The sequence below is a fragment of the Amyelois transitella genome, chromosome 17, assembly GCF_032362555.1.
Source record: "Amyelois transitella isolate CPQ chromosome 17, ilAmyTran1.1, whole genome shotgun sequence".
Classification (NCBI taxonomy): Eukaryota; Metazoa; Arthropoda; class Insecta; order Lepidoptera; family Pyralidae; genus Amyelois; species Amyelois transitella.
Window position 1 is genome coordinate 5,414,424 of NC_083520.1, and position 17,463 is coordinate 5,431,886.

The 17,463-nt window shown below is 32.6% G+C and overlaps 4 protein-coding genes across 7 annotated transcripts; 3 read left to right on the plus strand and 1 right to left on the minus strand.

Annotated features, from left to right (window-relative positions):
- Positions 1-71: 71 nt before the first annotated feature.
- Positions 72-2,744, plus strand: LOC106142246 (enoyl-[acyl-carrier-protein] reductase, mitochondrial). The gene is made up of 3 exons (XM_013343947.2): positions 72-411; positions 605-1,432; positions 1,897-2,744. The coding sequence occupies exons 1-3, from the start codon at positions 162-164 to the stop codon at positions 2,742-2,744; spliced, it is 1,926 nt and encodes a 641-aa protein (XP_013199401.1). The 5' UTR covers positions 72-161.
- Positions 2,745-2,924: 180 nt separating this feature from the next.
- On the plus strand, positions 2,925-9,219 carry LOC106142243 (uncharacterized). 3 transcript variants are annotated; one of them, XM_013343941.2, is made up of 15 exons: positions 2,925-3,059; positions 3,393-3,536; positions 4,099-4,193; positions 4,502-4,600; positions 4,816-4,939; positions 5,396-5,453; positions 5,692-5,840; positions 5,998-6,189; positions 6,438-6,560; positions 6,925-7,094; positions 7,428-7,563; positions 7,791-7,889; positions 8,102-8,199; positions 8,548-8,664; positions 9,010-9,219. In XM_013343941.2, the coding sequence occupies exons 1-15, from the start codon at positions 2,963-2,965 to the stop codon at positions 9,217-9,219; spliced, it is 1,911 nt and encodes a 636-aa protein (XP_013199395.1). In that variant the 5' UTR covers positions 2,925-2,962. The 3 variants fall into 3 exon arrangements, with proteins under 3 accessions (XP_013199395.1, XP_013199396.1, XP_060804766.1); XM_013343942.2 differs by having other exon boundaries at positions 4,099-4,178; XM_060948783.1 differs by lacking the exon at positions 7,791-7,889.
- A 260-nt stretch (positions 9,220-9,479) lies between these two features.
- Positions 9,480-16,808, minus strand: LOC106142244 (uncharacterized). 2 transcript variants are annotated; one of them, XM_060948784.1, is made up of 5 exons: positions 16,734-16,808; positions 11,485-11,922; positions 10,583-10,820; positions 10,115-10,390; positions 9,480-9,856 (listed from the first exon to the last, which is right to left on the minus strand). In XM_060948784.1, the coding sequence occupies exons 1-5, from the start codon at positions 16,776-16,778 to the stop codon at positions 9,768-9,770; spliced, it is 1,086 nt and encodes a 361-aa protein (XP_060804767.1). In that variant the 5' UTR covers positions 16,779-16,808; the 3' UTR covers positions 9,480-9,767. The 2 variants fall into 2 exon arrangements, with proteins under 2 accessions (XP_060804767.1, XP_013199397.1); XM_013343943.2 differs by lacking the exon at positions 16,734-16,808 and adding an exon at positions 12,006-12,294.
- Positions 14,388-17,008, plus strand: LOC106142245 (troponin C). The gene is made up of 4 exons (XM_013343946.2): positions 14,388-14,640; positions 14,960-15,128; positions 16,080-16,277; positions 16,742-17,008. The coding sequence occupies exons 1-4, from the start codon at positions 14,459-14,461 to the stop codon at positions 16,880-16,882; spliced, it is 690 nt and encodes a 229-aa protein (XP_013199400.1). The 5' UTR covers positions 14,388-14,458; the 3' UTR covers positions 16,883-17,008.
- The last annotated feature ends 455 nt before the right edge of the window (positions 17,009-17,463 follow it).

Consider the following 17,463-nt stretch of genomic DNA (forward strand, 5'->3'; position numbering starts at 1 on the left):
GAAATTGACGCCCAAAACTTAAATGTCAAAGTCATCGACTGAGCATCTGACATTTTTTTATTTGACAAATGTCAACACTAAAAATGAAAGAAAACAAGAAAAACCAAGATAAAATTTTCCGTTGATTTGTTTTTTTTAGTAAAAAGCCATCTAAAGTAAGCATGGCTCACACACTTCTCCCCTATTCGAAATCAGTACTTACAAAAGCAAAATGTTACATTACACAGTCCTCAAATGTGAAAAGTTTCGTCAGGAATCTGATGTCAAAACAGCTGGTTTACAATGAATTTGGAGATCCACTACGAGTTGTGAAGTTGAGAGAGACCAGTGTACCACCTTTGGGCAGTCAGGATGTGCTCGTGAGGATGCTGGCTGCCCCGGTTAATCCTGCTGATATTAATACCATACAAGGTACAAAAACTTAAAAAACTTAGTTTACCTTTGCAGATTAATAGACACAATACTAGCTTGATAACGTTAACTTGTGCAAAGAGAATTCAAGAATTAAATGTGAAAAAAGGTATTTATTTTTATTCCCTTATTTTTGTCTATTATTGAGTAAGTTGTTTTATTATAAGTTGTAACTTTATTGTTTTTGTTTTAGGAAAGTATCCAGTAAAAGTAAGTTTACCAAGTATCCCTGGTAATGAAGGTGTAGGGATCGTTGAAGAAGTTGGAAAGGATGTGGAACGTATTACCTGTGGAAATAAAGTTATAGTTACCAAACCTCTGCAGGGTACTTGGAGGAACTATGGGGTCTTCAATAAGAATGTGCTAAGAGTAGTCCCTGATGAGTTAGGGGTAGTTGAGGCAGCCACACTCACTGTGAACCCATGCACAGCTTACAGAATGCTTATGGATTTTATTGACATCCAAGATAAACAAGTTGTTATTCAAAACGGAGCAAATGGAGCTTGTGGCCAAAATGTAATTCAGCTATGTAAAGCTTGGGGTGTCCAAAACATAAATATTGTTAGATGCAGACCTGATATAGACCAACTTAAAGCATATTTAACAACTTTGGGTGCTACACTAGTTCTGACTGAAGAGGAATTGCGGAACACATCAATTTTCAAGGACAAGACATTCCAAAAGCCCAAGTTAGCACTAAATTGTGTTGGTGGAAAAAATGCATTGGAAATAGTAAGACATATGGACCATTCTGGAAAAATGGTCACCTATGGTGGGATGTCTCGTGACCCTGTGACAATTCCCACTTCAGCATTTATTTTTAAAAATATATCTTTCCATGGGTTCTGGATGACTGCTTGGAATGAGAAGGCCTCTCAAGTGGAGAAAGATGCAATGGTCCTTGATATTGTTAAACTGATGTGTGAAAATCGTTTGAAGGGACCAGTACATAAAATGGTGAAGTTAGAAGAATATGAAGGGGCATTGGGAAATGCTCTCTCCAGGCAGGGATTTACAGGATGCAAATACTTATTACAATTCTAAATTCTTGATATATATCATATTAAATATTTAATTATAACTTTGTAAGATTATGATTATGTGTATTTTGTCACTAAATAAAAGTATAAGTCAGACACTTTTTTATTTTACTGCCTTATTATAAATTTAGAATCTTTATTTTATTAGTTTTAATCACAAAAAACACATCAATAAAATCTTTCTTCTTTTGGTTTGAAAAAATGAAGTTATCAATTTGGATGGAATTGAACCAGTGGATAGACTAGACTATCATGAATAACCTTTTTTAATCAATGGGAGTAATATAAAGCTCCAGTCAAAAAATACACACATATAATCACATCTTTATCCCTTGCGAGGTATACAGAGCCAAAAACTTAAAAACAAATTTAATGAAGATATTGCAATAGAATTTACATTTATTCTTTTCAGGCCTCTAATTAGTCTTTTCTTTTTTGCTTCCAGGTAAAAATATTTCCTTGCCAGCGTTACCTAGTGTTGGAGGCGATGAAGGTATTGGAGAAGTTGTTGAAATTGGTGGGCTAGTTTGTAGAGTTGTCCCTGGCCAACGTGTGGTTCTCAGCTCCAGATTACTTGGTTCCTGGTGCAACTATGGTATTTATCATGAGAGAGATATTCATGTAGTTTCTCCAAACCTGTCTCTTCCAGAAGCAGCCATGCTTACTTCAGCTCCTAGTGCAGCATACAGACTAATAAAAGATTTTATTAGTGTAAAACCTGGAGAAACAATCACACAAAATGCAGCCAATAGCCCATGTGGCCAATGTGTTATACAGTTGTGTAAAGAATGGGGGATAAATACTTTTAACATTGTGCCAAACAGATGTAACTATAATATAATAGATCACCTTTATCGCATTGGAGCTACTACCGTCGTCACATTAGATGAAGCTGAACAGTTATCGAGTTTTAATACATCCCTAACCCGACCTGTCTTAGCACTAAATTGTTTGGGTGGAAGATATGAGGATGTGATGCTCAAACTTCTTGAACGTAATGGCACAATTATTTATTATGGAGATGCTTACTGTTTGCCTTTGGTGAAGCAATTTCTACGCTACGATGTAACATTTACTAAATTTCACATAAGGGATTGGGATTCGAAAGCAACGCCTGTTGAAAAAGATATCATGTTTAAAGAAATAATACAACTCATGGTGATAGGAAAGTTTATTGCACCGTTACACCAACCGCTAGAATTGAAAAATTATGTGTACGCATTAAAAGGCACAACTGCTTTTGAATCAGATGCATCTTACAGTTATATTTTTGATTTGACTTTGCCTCCCTAATCACACGCAGAAGGTACCTAATTTGTTTTTTTAATTGAATTGAATTGAACGCATATTCTGTAAAATGTCATTGTCTTTTTGACAGTGACAAAGAATTGTTTACGATTCACGATTCTATTCTAGTGTTTTGGTTTCTGGACATGATTTTACAGGAATTTATATTATATAAAACGTAACTACATATTTACTACAAACCTATCTGTCTTCAGTCTGAAATTATGGATAAATCTCTAGAACCCTACGAGTTTATACCTGTTGATACAGAAGGTGAAACCGGTCAATTTTTTGTTGTCCAAGAAGATGGCACATACCTTAGTAAGTACCTTTAAAAATCATCTGAAACAATACATAAGAAAAATACAATTGGGATGCGATCTAAACTCAAGGATGAGGGATGTCCATACGTTTTATTTAAATTTATTAGAAAAACCGACAAGCCATCGTTCATTTTCTTTAAAAATTAATTTTGCATTACAATTTTACAAGAAAGTAGATATATAGGCCTAAACCTAATATAGACCGTCATACTATTAGTGTAATTATCTTTTAAATTATTGAGTAGATCTGAAGATAACCACCTAAATACATATAAACTTACAAAGTTTTATTCAATTCTTTAAACCCTTCATTGATTATAATTTATTTCAGTCAACAGACAAGTCCAATTTGTGACTGAGGTCCAAGATGTGAAAACTGTGCTAGATGAAGGGCAATCTTGTACAGTTTATGATGTTTCGGAGCAGCCATTTTATGTTGATGTGGATAACCCTCCAGAGTTGATGTCAGTTTCTGGTATGTGTGTCACTGCTTATATTCATAATCCAACTGCTCAAATACAAGATATTATCTTCCTCATCTTTTAATATTCGCAGTTTCACACTTTTCCATAGTGTTTCACGGCCTGGGTCCATTAACTGTCAAGATATTATGTTTAGTATTTATTGCTTTGACCCTCTCTTCCATAATTTTATGTAATATGCTTTATGTACTTACCAAAGTAAGCAAATGAGTTTCAACCCTCCTTGGGAATAATTTATTTGCTTATAATGTCAATGATTTATATATATTAAATAATTTTCTTTGGCATATTCTGTAGAGCAAATGACTCATTAATCACTTCTATATCTCTTGCGAGGTAGATAGAGCCATCAGCCTTGAAAAACTAAAAGGCCACATTCAGCAGTCAAATGACTTGATGGAGGTATTAAGAAAAAAAAGTAAAACAATAACAATTCAAATAATCAAATTTTAACATATATGATATGTGTTTTGCTATTATGTATAAAAATTGTCTAAAGCTTGTTAGTTATTATGTTAAAAAAATAGATTAACATAATCCAATATTATCTTTCAGATCAATTTGTCTTACCAAATCCACCCAGTAACCTTTATGCCAACAGTTATCTTCTTCAGACTAGCACTTCTTCTGACCAGGTACCTACTGACTATGTACGTGAATTTTTTGATAAAGTAATATAATGTGAAAGTCTGTCTGTTATTTATTCATCGCTAAACCTTTAGAGGTTTATTATTGGTCTAGACCAATATTAAGAAAACTTTGTTACAGTTTTTTAGTTATTAATCTGAGGTCAGACAGTATGCTTTTTTGGGAATGCCCATAGTTTGAATTTTAGTTTAACACGTGCAGAGCAACAAGAAAACTTATGTGATTCAAATTTATTTTACCATTGAATGTTTACAGATAGTCTTTTAATCAAAAAAAGGATGATATACTTATTAAATATTTTAAATTACAGGTGGAGGACATACCAGAAGTACAATACAAACCCTTGAATGCATCAATAGCTCTAGATTTGGAAGCCAATTTTAGTAAACCAGTCACCAACTGCACTGAGGTATGCTATTTAGCTATTAGCCTTTTGAATATACATGTAATCACGTCCAAAACCTGGGAAAGTCATCACAAGCCATCACATACAGGCATATAAGTTTAATGATTTCCTGATCATAAAATATAACAATACATAGTTTTAACAATTGATTTCTTGTTCATGTGTGATTCATCAGACCCCTGAGTTGACAATGAGACAAATGTTTACTTTTTTTTTAGATTACATTAACTGATGAACAGTGTCACAAGTTGGAACAAAAAGGATGGCTTTTACTTGATTTAAACGACAAAGTTTTTATCCTGGACCACACAGGCGGGTTACGTGACATCACATCGAATGATAGTAAGGGATTTTATAGTTACATTTTATAAGTTTGTGTGAAGCATGATATACAATTTCGGTATTAGATAGGCGATTGGCCATAAGACCTCATCACCCTTCTAACGCTTTTCCCAAATTTACTTAGGAATATACTAACCAGGTTACGCAAAACTTTTCAAAATTCAAAATATTATTAAGTGCGGGAAACCAAGATTGTATTAGATATGCCATTTGCATGCATGAAATCAGAATAACATAAGAGCATACATATTTTATTTTCTATATGTCTTACGGACCCTGTGAAGCCAATTGCTGAGGATGCAATTGAATATAGAAATACGCTGAGTCAGGAAGAACTAATAGTGAAATGTACAAAAAAAATAAATTTATTCATTTAAAAACTATCCGTATCCAAAATTGTATAAAAGATATTGTTAATTCAAACTAAACTTCAAGGAATGCTTTTAATAATTTCAGAATTGATACAAAAATTAAGAAATGACGATACTGATGTCAATTTGGACATAAAACCGCAGTGAGTAAATAATTCTCTTTTTTTGCTCATAATTATTTTGGTAGTGGAACGCAGGTAATTCGCGTCCGGGTGTTTAAATTATACGGTAGTTTCGGCTGTATGTTGCAATGTACATCTGAAACTACTAATCTGTCAGTCACGCGGTCACTCAAGAACTGATTTTAATAATGTATATGATATTCATGTACTCACTTCACCATTTCAAAGATGATAATCTGAATATTTTTTGTTGTTATAGGTATATTAAAATTGAAAATAATTCGATTCTTCCCGTCACAGAGAATTTGGACTCACGACCTAATGACGAATTCAATATTGACAGTGATTCTGTACAGAATGATGTAAATTTTGGTCATTTGCCTTTAGTTGTTAATGATTCAAACAAAGGTAAGTAACTATATACATTTTTTTTGCTTCACGCACTATATGTAGTAAACGTTGCCTGGCGCAAATCTTTTAATATCAATCAAATCTGTAATAAAAATTCCATCAAATATTATTCATAACTAACATAACATAACATAAATATATCTTAATTGTACAGATAATTTACGACAAGAATCTGCATTTGAAAACCAGGAACTAGAAGCTACAGAAACTAATATCGCAAGTGTAAATAAAGCCACGGTACCGCTAAGTGAAGATGTGAAAATATTTATGGTTGAGAGTGAAAGAGACGAGAACACTGAAAAAGTAAAAAATGCTATAAAAATCAAAACTAAATTATCACTGAAAGGTGAGGAAGCAAATTGGTCCAATAGTAAAAATAAAACTTTTCATGAATATATTATTATTATTTTGCTTCTTATAGCTTTTATATAGCCACATACAAAATACCTTGTACTTTACATATTACATTATACAAAATACATTATACAATCTATTAATTATGTTATTGCAAATGAACCATGCCATTTTACGTATTTTAATTATTTTTAAAAATCTAAAAAATAATTATTGTTAAAAATATTATTCTCATTTTAGACATTCCAAATAGAATAGTATTAGGAAAAACAATTAACGGAAAAACTTTAGTTGCGAGAGTGAAAACCGACGTTTCTTCGCAACAAACAATTTTCAAAGATAACATAGTCAATGTTACATGTGGTAAGTATTTTATTAAATAATGCAATAATAGATACATCCAATTTCTAATTTCTCAACATTTGATTTGTTATTAGTGGAAAGATTTAGTTTCTGCCTACCCCTCCGGGAAAGAGGCGTAATTTTATGTATGTATGTAGATTTGTTATCTCTTTGTAATTACCATGTAAAAGAATCGGCGGTATCGCACCACCCGTACATCCATCTCAGTTTGGTCCAAATGTTCAACTAGCAGAGAATGCCTTGTGGCGTTATGTCCACCTATTGTACATTGAACGTGCATAAAGTTTATATAAATAAATAAATGATTTTTAAAATTATTTTATACCTTTATAAGGAAAATAAGGTTTTAAACGTTTCTTTTCAGATCCCGAAGAAATGCTATTCACTGATTTCATAAAACAGGTGATACAATACCCTGAGCAACGCATGACACAAAAAGACTTAAATGCCATAGAAAATATTATTAATCACGTAGCAAAAGCATCAACAGTAGACCATTCTATTAAATGCGATGATTTTTTATTTATAACTAAAGTGAGTGCTTATACTTAATTATATATACATATATAGGTAAATATAACATACATTTTTAATCCTTCCACCCTGTTGTCACAGAGATCAATCAAAATTTAAGAGACTGTAAGTAATGTTTGAGGTACAAGACACGCAGCTCCGGCAGCATAAAAAAAAATTCGTTATTTTTCGGTTCACGTGGGAATTTTAGGATATCCTCTCCTCTCCTAGTCCGAAATTTCAATTGATGTCAGATTTCAGCTTCCTACACCCACAACTTTCCTTTATAAGTACATAATGTGTACGGAAGATAATAATACTTACCTACCTGTATAATGAAATGACTTTCCTCAGGTAGTAAAAACAAATAAAAACAAAGGAAATATCGTCAAAACTAAACCAATTATTTGGACGGGAAGTGCGATGGAATCGATGGATCAATGGCACTTCACACATTCACCGAACATTTTGCAAAACCTTCTGTTTTCTGGTAAGTAATTAATTGACCTTTCGCCTGTAAGGCCGTGTGCAATATCAGTTTTGACAAGGTATGCAGAATTATTTTATTCGAATCAGCCTCGTTCAGGTAAGAAATCATTTTTTCGGCCTCTTCCGACGGCATCGACCGACGTACTCGCCTGATCTATCCGGCTCGAGTCCATATCATAATGTATAGACAAAGAGTTCCTAATAATTGGTCTATATAATCCTCTACAGATGACTGCTCCAGTTCGACTGTTGTACACATTCAGATAGTGGAGGAGATTCAACCGGGGACGAACGTAGTTAAAACATCAGTCAATGTTAACAAAAAACGTAAGTTGCCTTAATTTTTTTTTTTTGCTATAACTTTCATTATTTGTAAGTACCTACGAAGTAAGTAAAATTTATTTTTGCGCTCGTCGCTATTATTAATAATTTCTTTTCCGAAGAAATAATTTTATCACTAAAAGCCAAATATCGTACAGATTTAATGACGTAAGATTCGCTAATAGGATTTTTGGGAATTTTACCTAATTTGTTTTCAGAATTACTGCCAAGTCGGTCTAAAAAAGACCCTGTGTTCGCTTGCAGCGCTTGCGCATCAATCTTTCCGTCGGAAGATGACCTCGAGTTACATCACCAGGTATTCACACAATTTATAAATTTTTCTAGCAAATACAAACATACAAGTATTCACGTCTATAACCCTTGCGGGGTAAATAGAGCCTTGTTGGCTCTTGAAAAAACTGGAATACCACGTTCAACTGTATGCTGTTATGATGGAATTCAAATAGGTTGCTAGCCCATCATCTACAAGAAGACTCCTAAGTTCATTGGTCTATTCTTTATAGTCACCTTTTTCAATATCCATGGGATACTTAGATATAGTTCTCTTCTAAAGTGCCGGAAACCATACGATACCATACCATACTTATCGAAATAGAGAAAATAAGCCTTCATCGTTATTTTAAAAGAATATGTTTATTTTCAGGGATGTGTACAGTCCATGGATACCGACGATCAATCTGCAGAAGTTGCAGTGAAACCACTGGAAATATGCTGTATAAAGTCTGGCAAAAATGAATATTATCAATGCATGCAGTGCAATGTAAGTAAATTTAGTTCCTTTAATATAAAGGTTTATTTACATGATTGCAGGAGAAAGAGTAGAGAAAGATTATTCGAATATGTTTTTATTTAATTTGTTTGATTGACTTTAGAATAATAGTTTATTAATCGACTTTAAAACAAATGTTAAATGTAAACAACTGGAGAAGAAATTTAACCATATATAATCGAAATCAAATATTTTAGCATTACTAGGTCGAAAATATATACTAAAACATAAACCGTGGGCGTTTTCTAATACTTTCCTATACTCTCCCTTCTCATCGTAGAAATGTTACATGTAGGTACCATGTGACAAATGTTTACGTATGATTTCAATTTTCAGGCCAAATTCACAAAAATCAGCGCGTGCAAAAGACACATGAACACACACTACAGAGGAAGCGAGAAGCGTTCGAACAATGAAAAATGTGAAGCGGGAAAGAAACCAAATAATGGAATGCACAAATGTAATATATGTGGCAGTGTGTTCTTTCATTCATCTACACTTTCTAAACATATTGTTTGCAGTCATATTCAAGTGGTATCTGATTAAAACAGGCTATGAGTAGTTAAGATCTTTTATTAATAGCACCTTAAGCTTTTCCGTAAATACATAAGGGGAGCCAGTAGAATATCGTACCGTGATCGGAAGGCAGAATGGTGGAGTTTCTTAAATAAATTAAAAGTGAAAGCAATATATTTTCTTTATTAGCTGCTTAGGTATATTTTTTATTCCTCAGCTCCCTTATTCACGAACTTTGATATCACTTGTCTTATCTTCCCTCTTTTTCTAAGTCTTTCTCTCTTACTCTGCAGTTAACTTCAAAGATAGAGAGGGAAGTTAAGGCTTAAGCTTTTTAATACAGGACAATCACAGATGTTTTATGTCCCTCCATGGCCCACAGCTGGGTATAAACCTGTCTATGCCAACTTTCGCTTTCCTGGCCCAACGCAATCCAGTTCTTGCCAGTGCTGTACTTCACGAACTCATCTTGCCGCTCGAAGTTCCGCAAAGAAATATTAGTAAAGTATAATGTAATAAATAACATTGGTTATCCAGAATGAGTCCATTGATGTGTGAAGTGACATATTAATGATTCATCAGAATAAATCATCTGAAAATATACTATCTAAATCATCTAATAAATGTTCATTGCTAGTGCTGTCACTTTTGGCTGTAACATCCACTCCTGGAACAAAATGGTAAAAGTCACATTTATATATATTGCTGAGCGGCTCTGGTCTGCGTAAATTACTCTATCCTCCTCCACAGTCCGTACTAAACATATGTATGTATGATCTGTTCAGTGGTTCTGACGTGAATGATAGATAAACAAATATACTTTAACATTTCTTATATTAGTAATATAGATTCAGATACATAAACTTTTCAATTTGTTATTTAAGTGATTCAAATTTTCAGTACAATATAAATTTTAAACACATACCTAAACATTCTGGGGCCTCTTTAATCCTTATAATTGTGAAGTCATTTTCACATTCTTTCAGATACCGATCAGGCATTGATTCTGACTCATCATATAATATTGCTGAACTGAATATGGCATAAATATTGCTTAAAGTAATATTTAAGTAATGTTTTTTGAAAGCACTGCCCGTTGTGAGGACTGTAGGTCTCCATAAGACAAGCGCACACTGATCTGCTACTAGATATGAAGAAAATAGTGACCAGGCATCTCTATGGAGTGTGCATTTGATATTACCTAAAAATATTTATTATTATGTATCAATCTGCAGTGATTTTAACATAGCCAGCAAATTCATGATTAATTAATCATTTACTGTTTTTATTTTTCTATCTGTAAATTAATAGCTCAAGAAAACATTGTCATCATATTTTTTACATCACATTGTTACAATATGTTTGTTAAATGGGACCTAAATATTTTTTTTACCTGTAGGGTCCCTCAACACAATAAGCGGGTCAGTTGCTGATCTATCTACAGTCTCAATAAATGCTGTAACTGTTTGTGCTTTTCTTCTACGAAGATTACCAGCCAGTGCTTGCTGTTTAATTCCTTTTATCGAATCGATTTCAATTAGGTTCCATGCTACAATGTCTTCTTTTAGCTTACTCCACAGTGGTGACTCAAAACATCCTCTTTTTATGCTGTTTTGTGAAAAATCAACATCCTGTAAAATGGTTTACAAAATACTGCTACCAACTCAAATTGGCTTTAATTACAATAACATAACATATAATCATGTCCATTCGGGTATATATCCTTGCGGGGAAGACAAAACCAACAGTCATCAAAAGAAAGGCCACACTAAGCTGCTGCTGATAGAATTGACATTCAAATAGTGACAAGTGAAAAAAGAGCAATCCCAAGTATATAAGCCTGTCCCTTAATCACCTTTTACAACATCCATGGGAAAGAGATGGAGTGGTCCTATTCTTTTTTCTGTTGGTGCCGGATACTACACAGCACTGCCGGGAACCACCAGGCACTATTTATAATATTTGCGATTAAGAAGTTGGGCAAAATAAAATCTACATAATTTAGTTTTGGGAAAGAAATAAATAAAATTTAATTATATTATGGATTGATATATTGATTATTTGCCAGTGTTTCTTTAATGTTGAGTCAATTTACAGATATAAAAACTAATTACAGTAAAAGTTGGCCTATGCCAATTTGAAAAATTAAATAATAAATTTCAGTTTAGTTGTTTTCGAATTCTATTTTCTTATTTAATTACAAACAAAAACGAAACCTTTTGTCTAAATTCATTATCATTGATTATTTTGATGAAAAATATATATTAATAAGTTGCTAAATTTTCAATCAATTACCTGAGAAAATAGTTCCAATTGACAGACTGTTTCATCTTTACTCTCCCGAAGGCTACCTGTTAGGAGGCCTGCAGGTCCAGGAAACTTCCTTTTACTATTATAATCAAAATGTGAATCAATAATTTTACGCTTTGAATGCTTTGGAGATACTTTCAAATCGTCAGGCATTCTGATACTTTCAGAAATATTCGTTGAACATTCTTTAAGTTGTAGTATGGGAGATGACGTGTTAAAACATTTTTTTGTTGATTGTGTTCCTTCAGTGAGGGCAGGAATAAAAGTTGAATTTGATTTATTATCAACTTTATTTGTTATATTATTGTTTTTATTTAAATTTTCTTTCACATTTGTGTGTACATTTTCGGAATTTTCTATTCCACTTTCAATGCCTTTCTGATCGACTACAGGCAAATTTGGGAAATCGAATTGCGACAGTATCTGTAAAATATATATTTTTAAAGTGTTAAATTTTATTCATTGTGTTCTTATTATCGGGATAACCTTCGTGTTGGTATAATTACCTGATCATAATCGTCAGATTCGAACATTTTCTTTTATATTACACTAATACCTAGTGAATTCAACTGAATTTGGGCAATGGATCTATGAAATTAACAATTCTCCGTTGGCAAAATCAAAGTTAAAATAGCGAATAAAAATTGTAAATAAAATGTAAACAAACCAATGAAACAGTAAATTGATAGCTTTTGTTTGTTTAGTGCTGCTTGGTTAATTTCTGTTGACTTTGACACTAGGAGTGGGCGTTATATATCACACTTCGTTTGCGCAACGTTGTGTCCACTCGACATCGCAAACGTTTCGAGCGACTTTGACAAAATATAAGAAAAAACAATATGTTAAACTATAAAACATAGAGTACTGTAAATTTGACTTATTAAAAATCTAATATACCTAACTGATATAATAATTATAAATATAAATCGTTTGACATATTCGTAAACATTAAATGTCTACAGATGATGATCTAGCAAATAGGGTGTAAACTTTAACATTGTGTATGACTTTGGAGGTGTGCAATATATATAACATTGTTTTAGTAAACTTACTTAATGTTGTAGGATATATAAAGCCAGAACAAAGTTTGTTTTTTAAAAATTGCCATCATGAAATTTTCGTTGTCGAATAATCCCTCAAAGTCATTACGATACGTGCAATGACATCAATTTATCATATTTCTATGTAGGGCATTCGGAGGATTATTCTTAATTTTGTTATTATTTGTTGAAGTTAATATATAAAAATGAAATAAATAGTTCGCTTAAAAAGAACGACATAAATAAAATTTATAAAATAACGCCATATTCTCACAACGAGTAAGTTTTGTATTACCTCGTTACAACTGTGAAACAAACTTGTTGTGAGAATATAACCAATTTTTTTTAAGTTGGTTATCTAATAGATCGCTTTGAAAATAGTAGATGGTTTGGATAACTTTGGCAACGTTTAGTTGTATCATGTTTCAAACGCGCAACAACACATAACTTGTTGACACTTGAAGTTGACACTTGTGGTTAAAATTAACTGTTCGTAAATAATGACAGTGACAAACAGAATCATAGACTACAATATATTTTTAATTATATCTCTGTACTAGTTTCATGGAATAATACACATATATATACTGACATACATAAATCACGTCTCTTTAGGGATAGGTAGAGACCACATTTTGCCCCTGGCCACGATCCCTGCACACTTCTTTCGCTTCATCCACATTCGGAGAGAGTTCAGAGACAATAATAATAATTTGAATGGATGGGTCGTCGTCGGTCAATTTATTTCTTACAAAACCACTGTCGCTAAACTCACACAATACAATGTTACAATAAAAAAATAACAATCAATCAGAACAGTCATACATTCATTTAATCACATCTATATCCCTTGTGGGGAAGACAGAGCCAACGGTTTTAAAAAAATATTCTCATGTGCCGGGAACCACACGGGATTGACATTTTATTCTAGTTATGTATTTGTCTTGGAAGGAAGAAATGGCATGTTCGAGTTAATTCCCTTTTTGCATACATTAATAATCAGGCAACAATAAAGTTTAATGGTATTATTACAAGAAAGATAACTATAATTGAAAAAATTATTACAAAAATCATACTTGGTAAAACTACTACAGCATAAGGGGAATCGAGTGCACCACGTACCTACATTATCTTTACAGAAAATGATGTATGAAGATGTGTTAAGATCACGTGGTATTTTTCTATATATATGTATATTCTAGGTGATATAGTGATGTCGCCACAAACACAACGAACTCACGTTTTTCGTGGTTTTCTCGCCCTCACGCGGTTCTCGCGTGAGTGTGGAGCGGGCTTAATAATAATCTTTACGCGAAAAACGCCAAAATCACAAACACCTAGTAATAGTGACAAAAAATTAAAAGGAATGCTCTGATAGTTTGGTGATATGTCGAAGATGAATAACAGCAGGCTGACTAGAACTACGCATATACCTACACAATGAGAGTGTGAATGGAAACGAAGACCTAGACGATCGACGTAGGTATCTAGTCGTCCTAGCAAAAGATCAACGGTACCGACGCGTTTTCTTGATAATCGTTTAAACTATTTGTTATGGTTCACATATAAAAATAAACACTCTTGATACGAGGTTTTGTTGAAAAATACTTAAATAAGATATTAACCCTAACTTACATTAAAACTTTTCGATATATTTCTGATAAGTTGGTTTTTATTACGTGAAACAACTTAACTTCGAAAATACAATGTTATAATAAGGTTTAAATAAAGGTTATAATGTACGGACCTATTCTGTGAAAGTAATTTTTTAAGTTCATACCTAACTCCGTATGCCCATAATTTCTATGACAATGTCATAATCCAATATTTATTGGCATGATACAAGGAACAAATTAAAACGCACAGCTTTTTATCAAAATACATTTTTTTATATTTTTTGTATTTTTGGTTCAGTAAAAATGGCAGTGTTTGATGTGTTTGATCCGTTACAAAATATTACCCCTAAATTTACTGAAGAGCAACTAGAAGTTATTATCGAGTGGTTTGATAGTAATGCCAAACCTCTCCTTGTGATAAATGATGGAGAACCAATAAATGTAATAAGCATTGAACAAATAATAGATTTTTTGAAACTAAAGAAGTAGAGTATTGTTTTTACATATTATATATTATTTTATAGTGTTTGTTAACATAAGTATATCTATTTTGTCAAAATCCATTTATAACTTCTGTATTACACGTTGAGGGCAAATGTAATGAAATATGTACCTATCTGTCTACGATTGCTTAGATAAAATATTCTTAAAAAGACCTGTATATCACATGCACGTAAAATGTACATCAGGTTGACTTAATGCCACAAGGCATTCTTTACCAGTCGAACCTTTGGACTTAAGTGAGATGGATGTACGGGTGCATATTATAAAATAATATCGCAACTACATAATTTTTATTTCCAGATTTCATAGAAGATCATTTCATTATCCAACTTATGGTGAAATAATGACTGAGGCGGATAATCTTAAAGCTGGACAACTAAGAATAGTCACAAAAGAACAATTTATATACATGTTAAACCAATGGGTTCTCGAAACCACTTTGAAGCACGAACTTATGTTAGCTATTAAGGTATGTATATAACCATCGCTCAAAATATTAATTTTTAACCGACTTCAAAAAGGATTCAATTTGGTCGTATTTTTTTTATGTATGTAACCGCATATCTCCGGCATTTATAGTTCGATTTGAAAAAATCTTTTTGGATTCAATTGAGTAGTATTTCCGATTGGTTCAATAAAATGAATTAAGTTCTGGTCATACATGTGGAAGATATTCCAGGGAGCATCTCAAAAATCAACACAGTAGGTAACCTCTGACTTTTATGTATTTACGGCATATCTCCGGCATTTATATCAGATATTTTTTTGCATTCAAAAAAGGTCAGAGTGTCCGTGCGGTGCCATAGAAATTTGGTTAAGATCTGGTTATTAATGTGGAAGGTTTTCTAGGGAACTCTTCAAAAATAAACAGAACGAGCACTGCAATTAAGTAAATACGTAGATAATGGTGCATATGGCATCTCATAAGGGAAAAAGTGATCATTTTACGCATTTATTTATTTAGCGTGTATAAAGCTAATTTGAAAAGAGCTAATAGATAGAGAGCAGATGTTAGGCACTAATGACTTAAATGTACCTACCGACACTAAAAGGTTTGATACCTTTTAGTGTGAGTAAATATGTAAAAGAGTTTTTACAAAAAAAAATTAAGAAATTAATACTTACATAAAAAAAATCATTAAAAATTGTTTTTTAAGTTTATTTTAATTAATTTTTATTTTTTTTATGTCTACCATTACATACAAAAAATGCGTGAATAAAAGATATTTTTATTTCTTAAAAAAATGAAGTTACGCAATGAACTTTATTGTTTACAAATCAAATTCATTCTAAACTAAGTACTCCGCTTGCTTTCCTTCGTCGTAAATAAGTACAGCTTACTGGCTCATAACGCATTTTTTTCATTGTCAACGATACTACATAGTTTATGTTTTTAAAGTGTCACTATTACTTTCTGCAGATCTTTGATACAGAAAAACGTGACTTCTTGGACATAGAAGAAATTCAGTCTATAGTTACAAGTTATGGGGATGTATTCAATGACGACGAAGTAAGAGAAATGTTACGGGATGCCGATGTAAGAGGGGATGGAAATGTTGTCTACGAGGAATTTATCGATAGCATATTCAGCGTAGCACCTCAGTTAAATAATATTATGGTATGTTGAAATAATCTTTGTAATTAACCCATTCTTTGACCATCATACTTATTCTAATGTTTGCATTATGTAGGCACTTAATAGAAAAGAAGACACGAGATTCTGTTTATCTCATAGTACGCCAAGGAAGGGACTTGGGCTAAGTAATATTTATAAGCGAAAAACACTCAGTCACTTACTTACTGATCACGATATTTTGAAAACTACTTTGCTCAGAATGTTGAAATTAGTAAAGATTTTTGGGAATTCCCACAGGAACGGATTATAAGGTAATTTTTACGCGTTTGGAGCCGCGGGCGTTCTCTAGTTAAATTTTCTTTTGCACGCAAAGACTAATTTCTGCTTTGATCACTGGTAACGCTGATGCATATGTCTTTCCTTATTCCTTTTGACGTTACTCTACTTAATAAATGCCAGAAAGAACAATTAAATACTAAGTGTTTTTTTTATGCTCACATTTGCAGATTGATTATTTATATGAAAATCCAGATGAGGACCCATCCGTTCCACCAGAGCCAGTTGAAGAAGAACCACCACCACCACCGCCTGCACCTCCGCCTCCGCCTCCGCCACCACCACCTAAAGATAAAAAGAAGAAAAAATGAAAACCGTACTTTATACTTACATAGTGATGTACTTATGTCTAAAAATACATTTCATTTTCAATTATGTTGTTATTGTGACGTCAAAAAATTGTCCATGTGAAATTATTGTATGACGTTATTTTAATGAAATAAAAATTATTTACAGATAAGTTATTTTATTATACAACCTGAGAGACAAAACTAAAAAATTTAAATAATAAAGTTGCTTGGAAAATATCTCTTTCTCTGCGATATGGTTGAGAGAATTATGTACCTAAATTTTAAGCTTTTAGTCTATGATGGCCTTTTGTAATATAATAAAACTAGCGACCCTCTCTGGCTTCGCACGAGTAGCATTAAAGATAGGTATAAACCTTCCTTAGAAAACCCTATTCCCAACATTTCGAACAGGAATAAAGTCCGTCTACTACTCTTAAGAGATTAGCGCATATAAATATACAAAACTATACAGCAAAACGTGGCCTTTCAGTCCTTTAAAGACCCATCCGTCCATCATTGTTGGCTCTGACCACCCCGGAAAGAAAATAGACGTGTCGATATGTATCTACACTCACAGAGAAAAAATGAAACTGTTCTGCTTT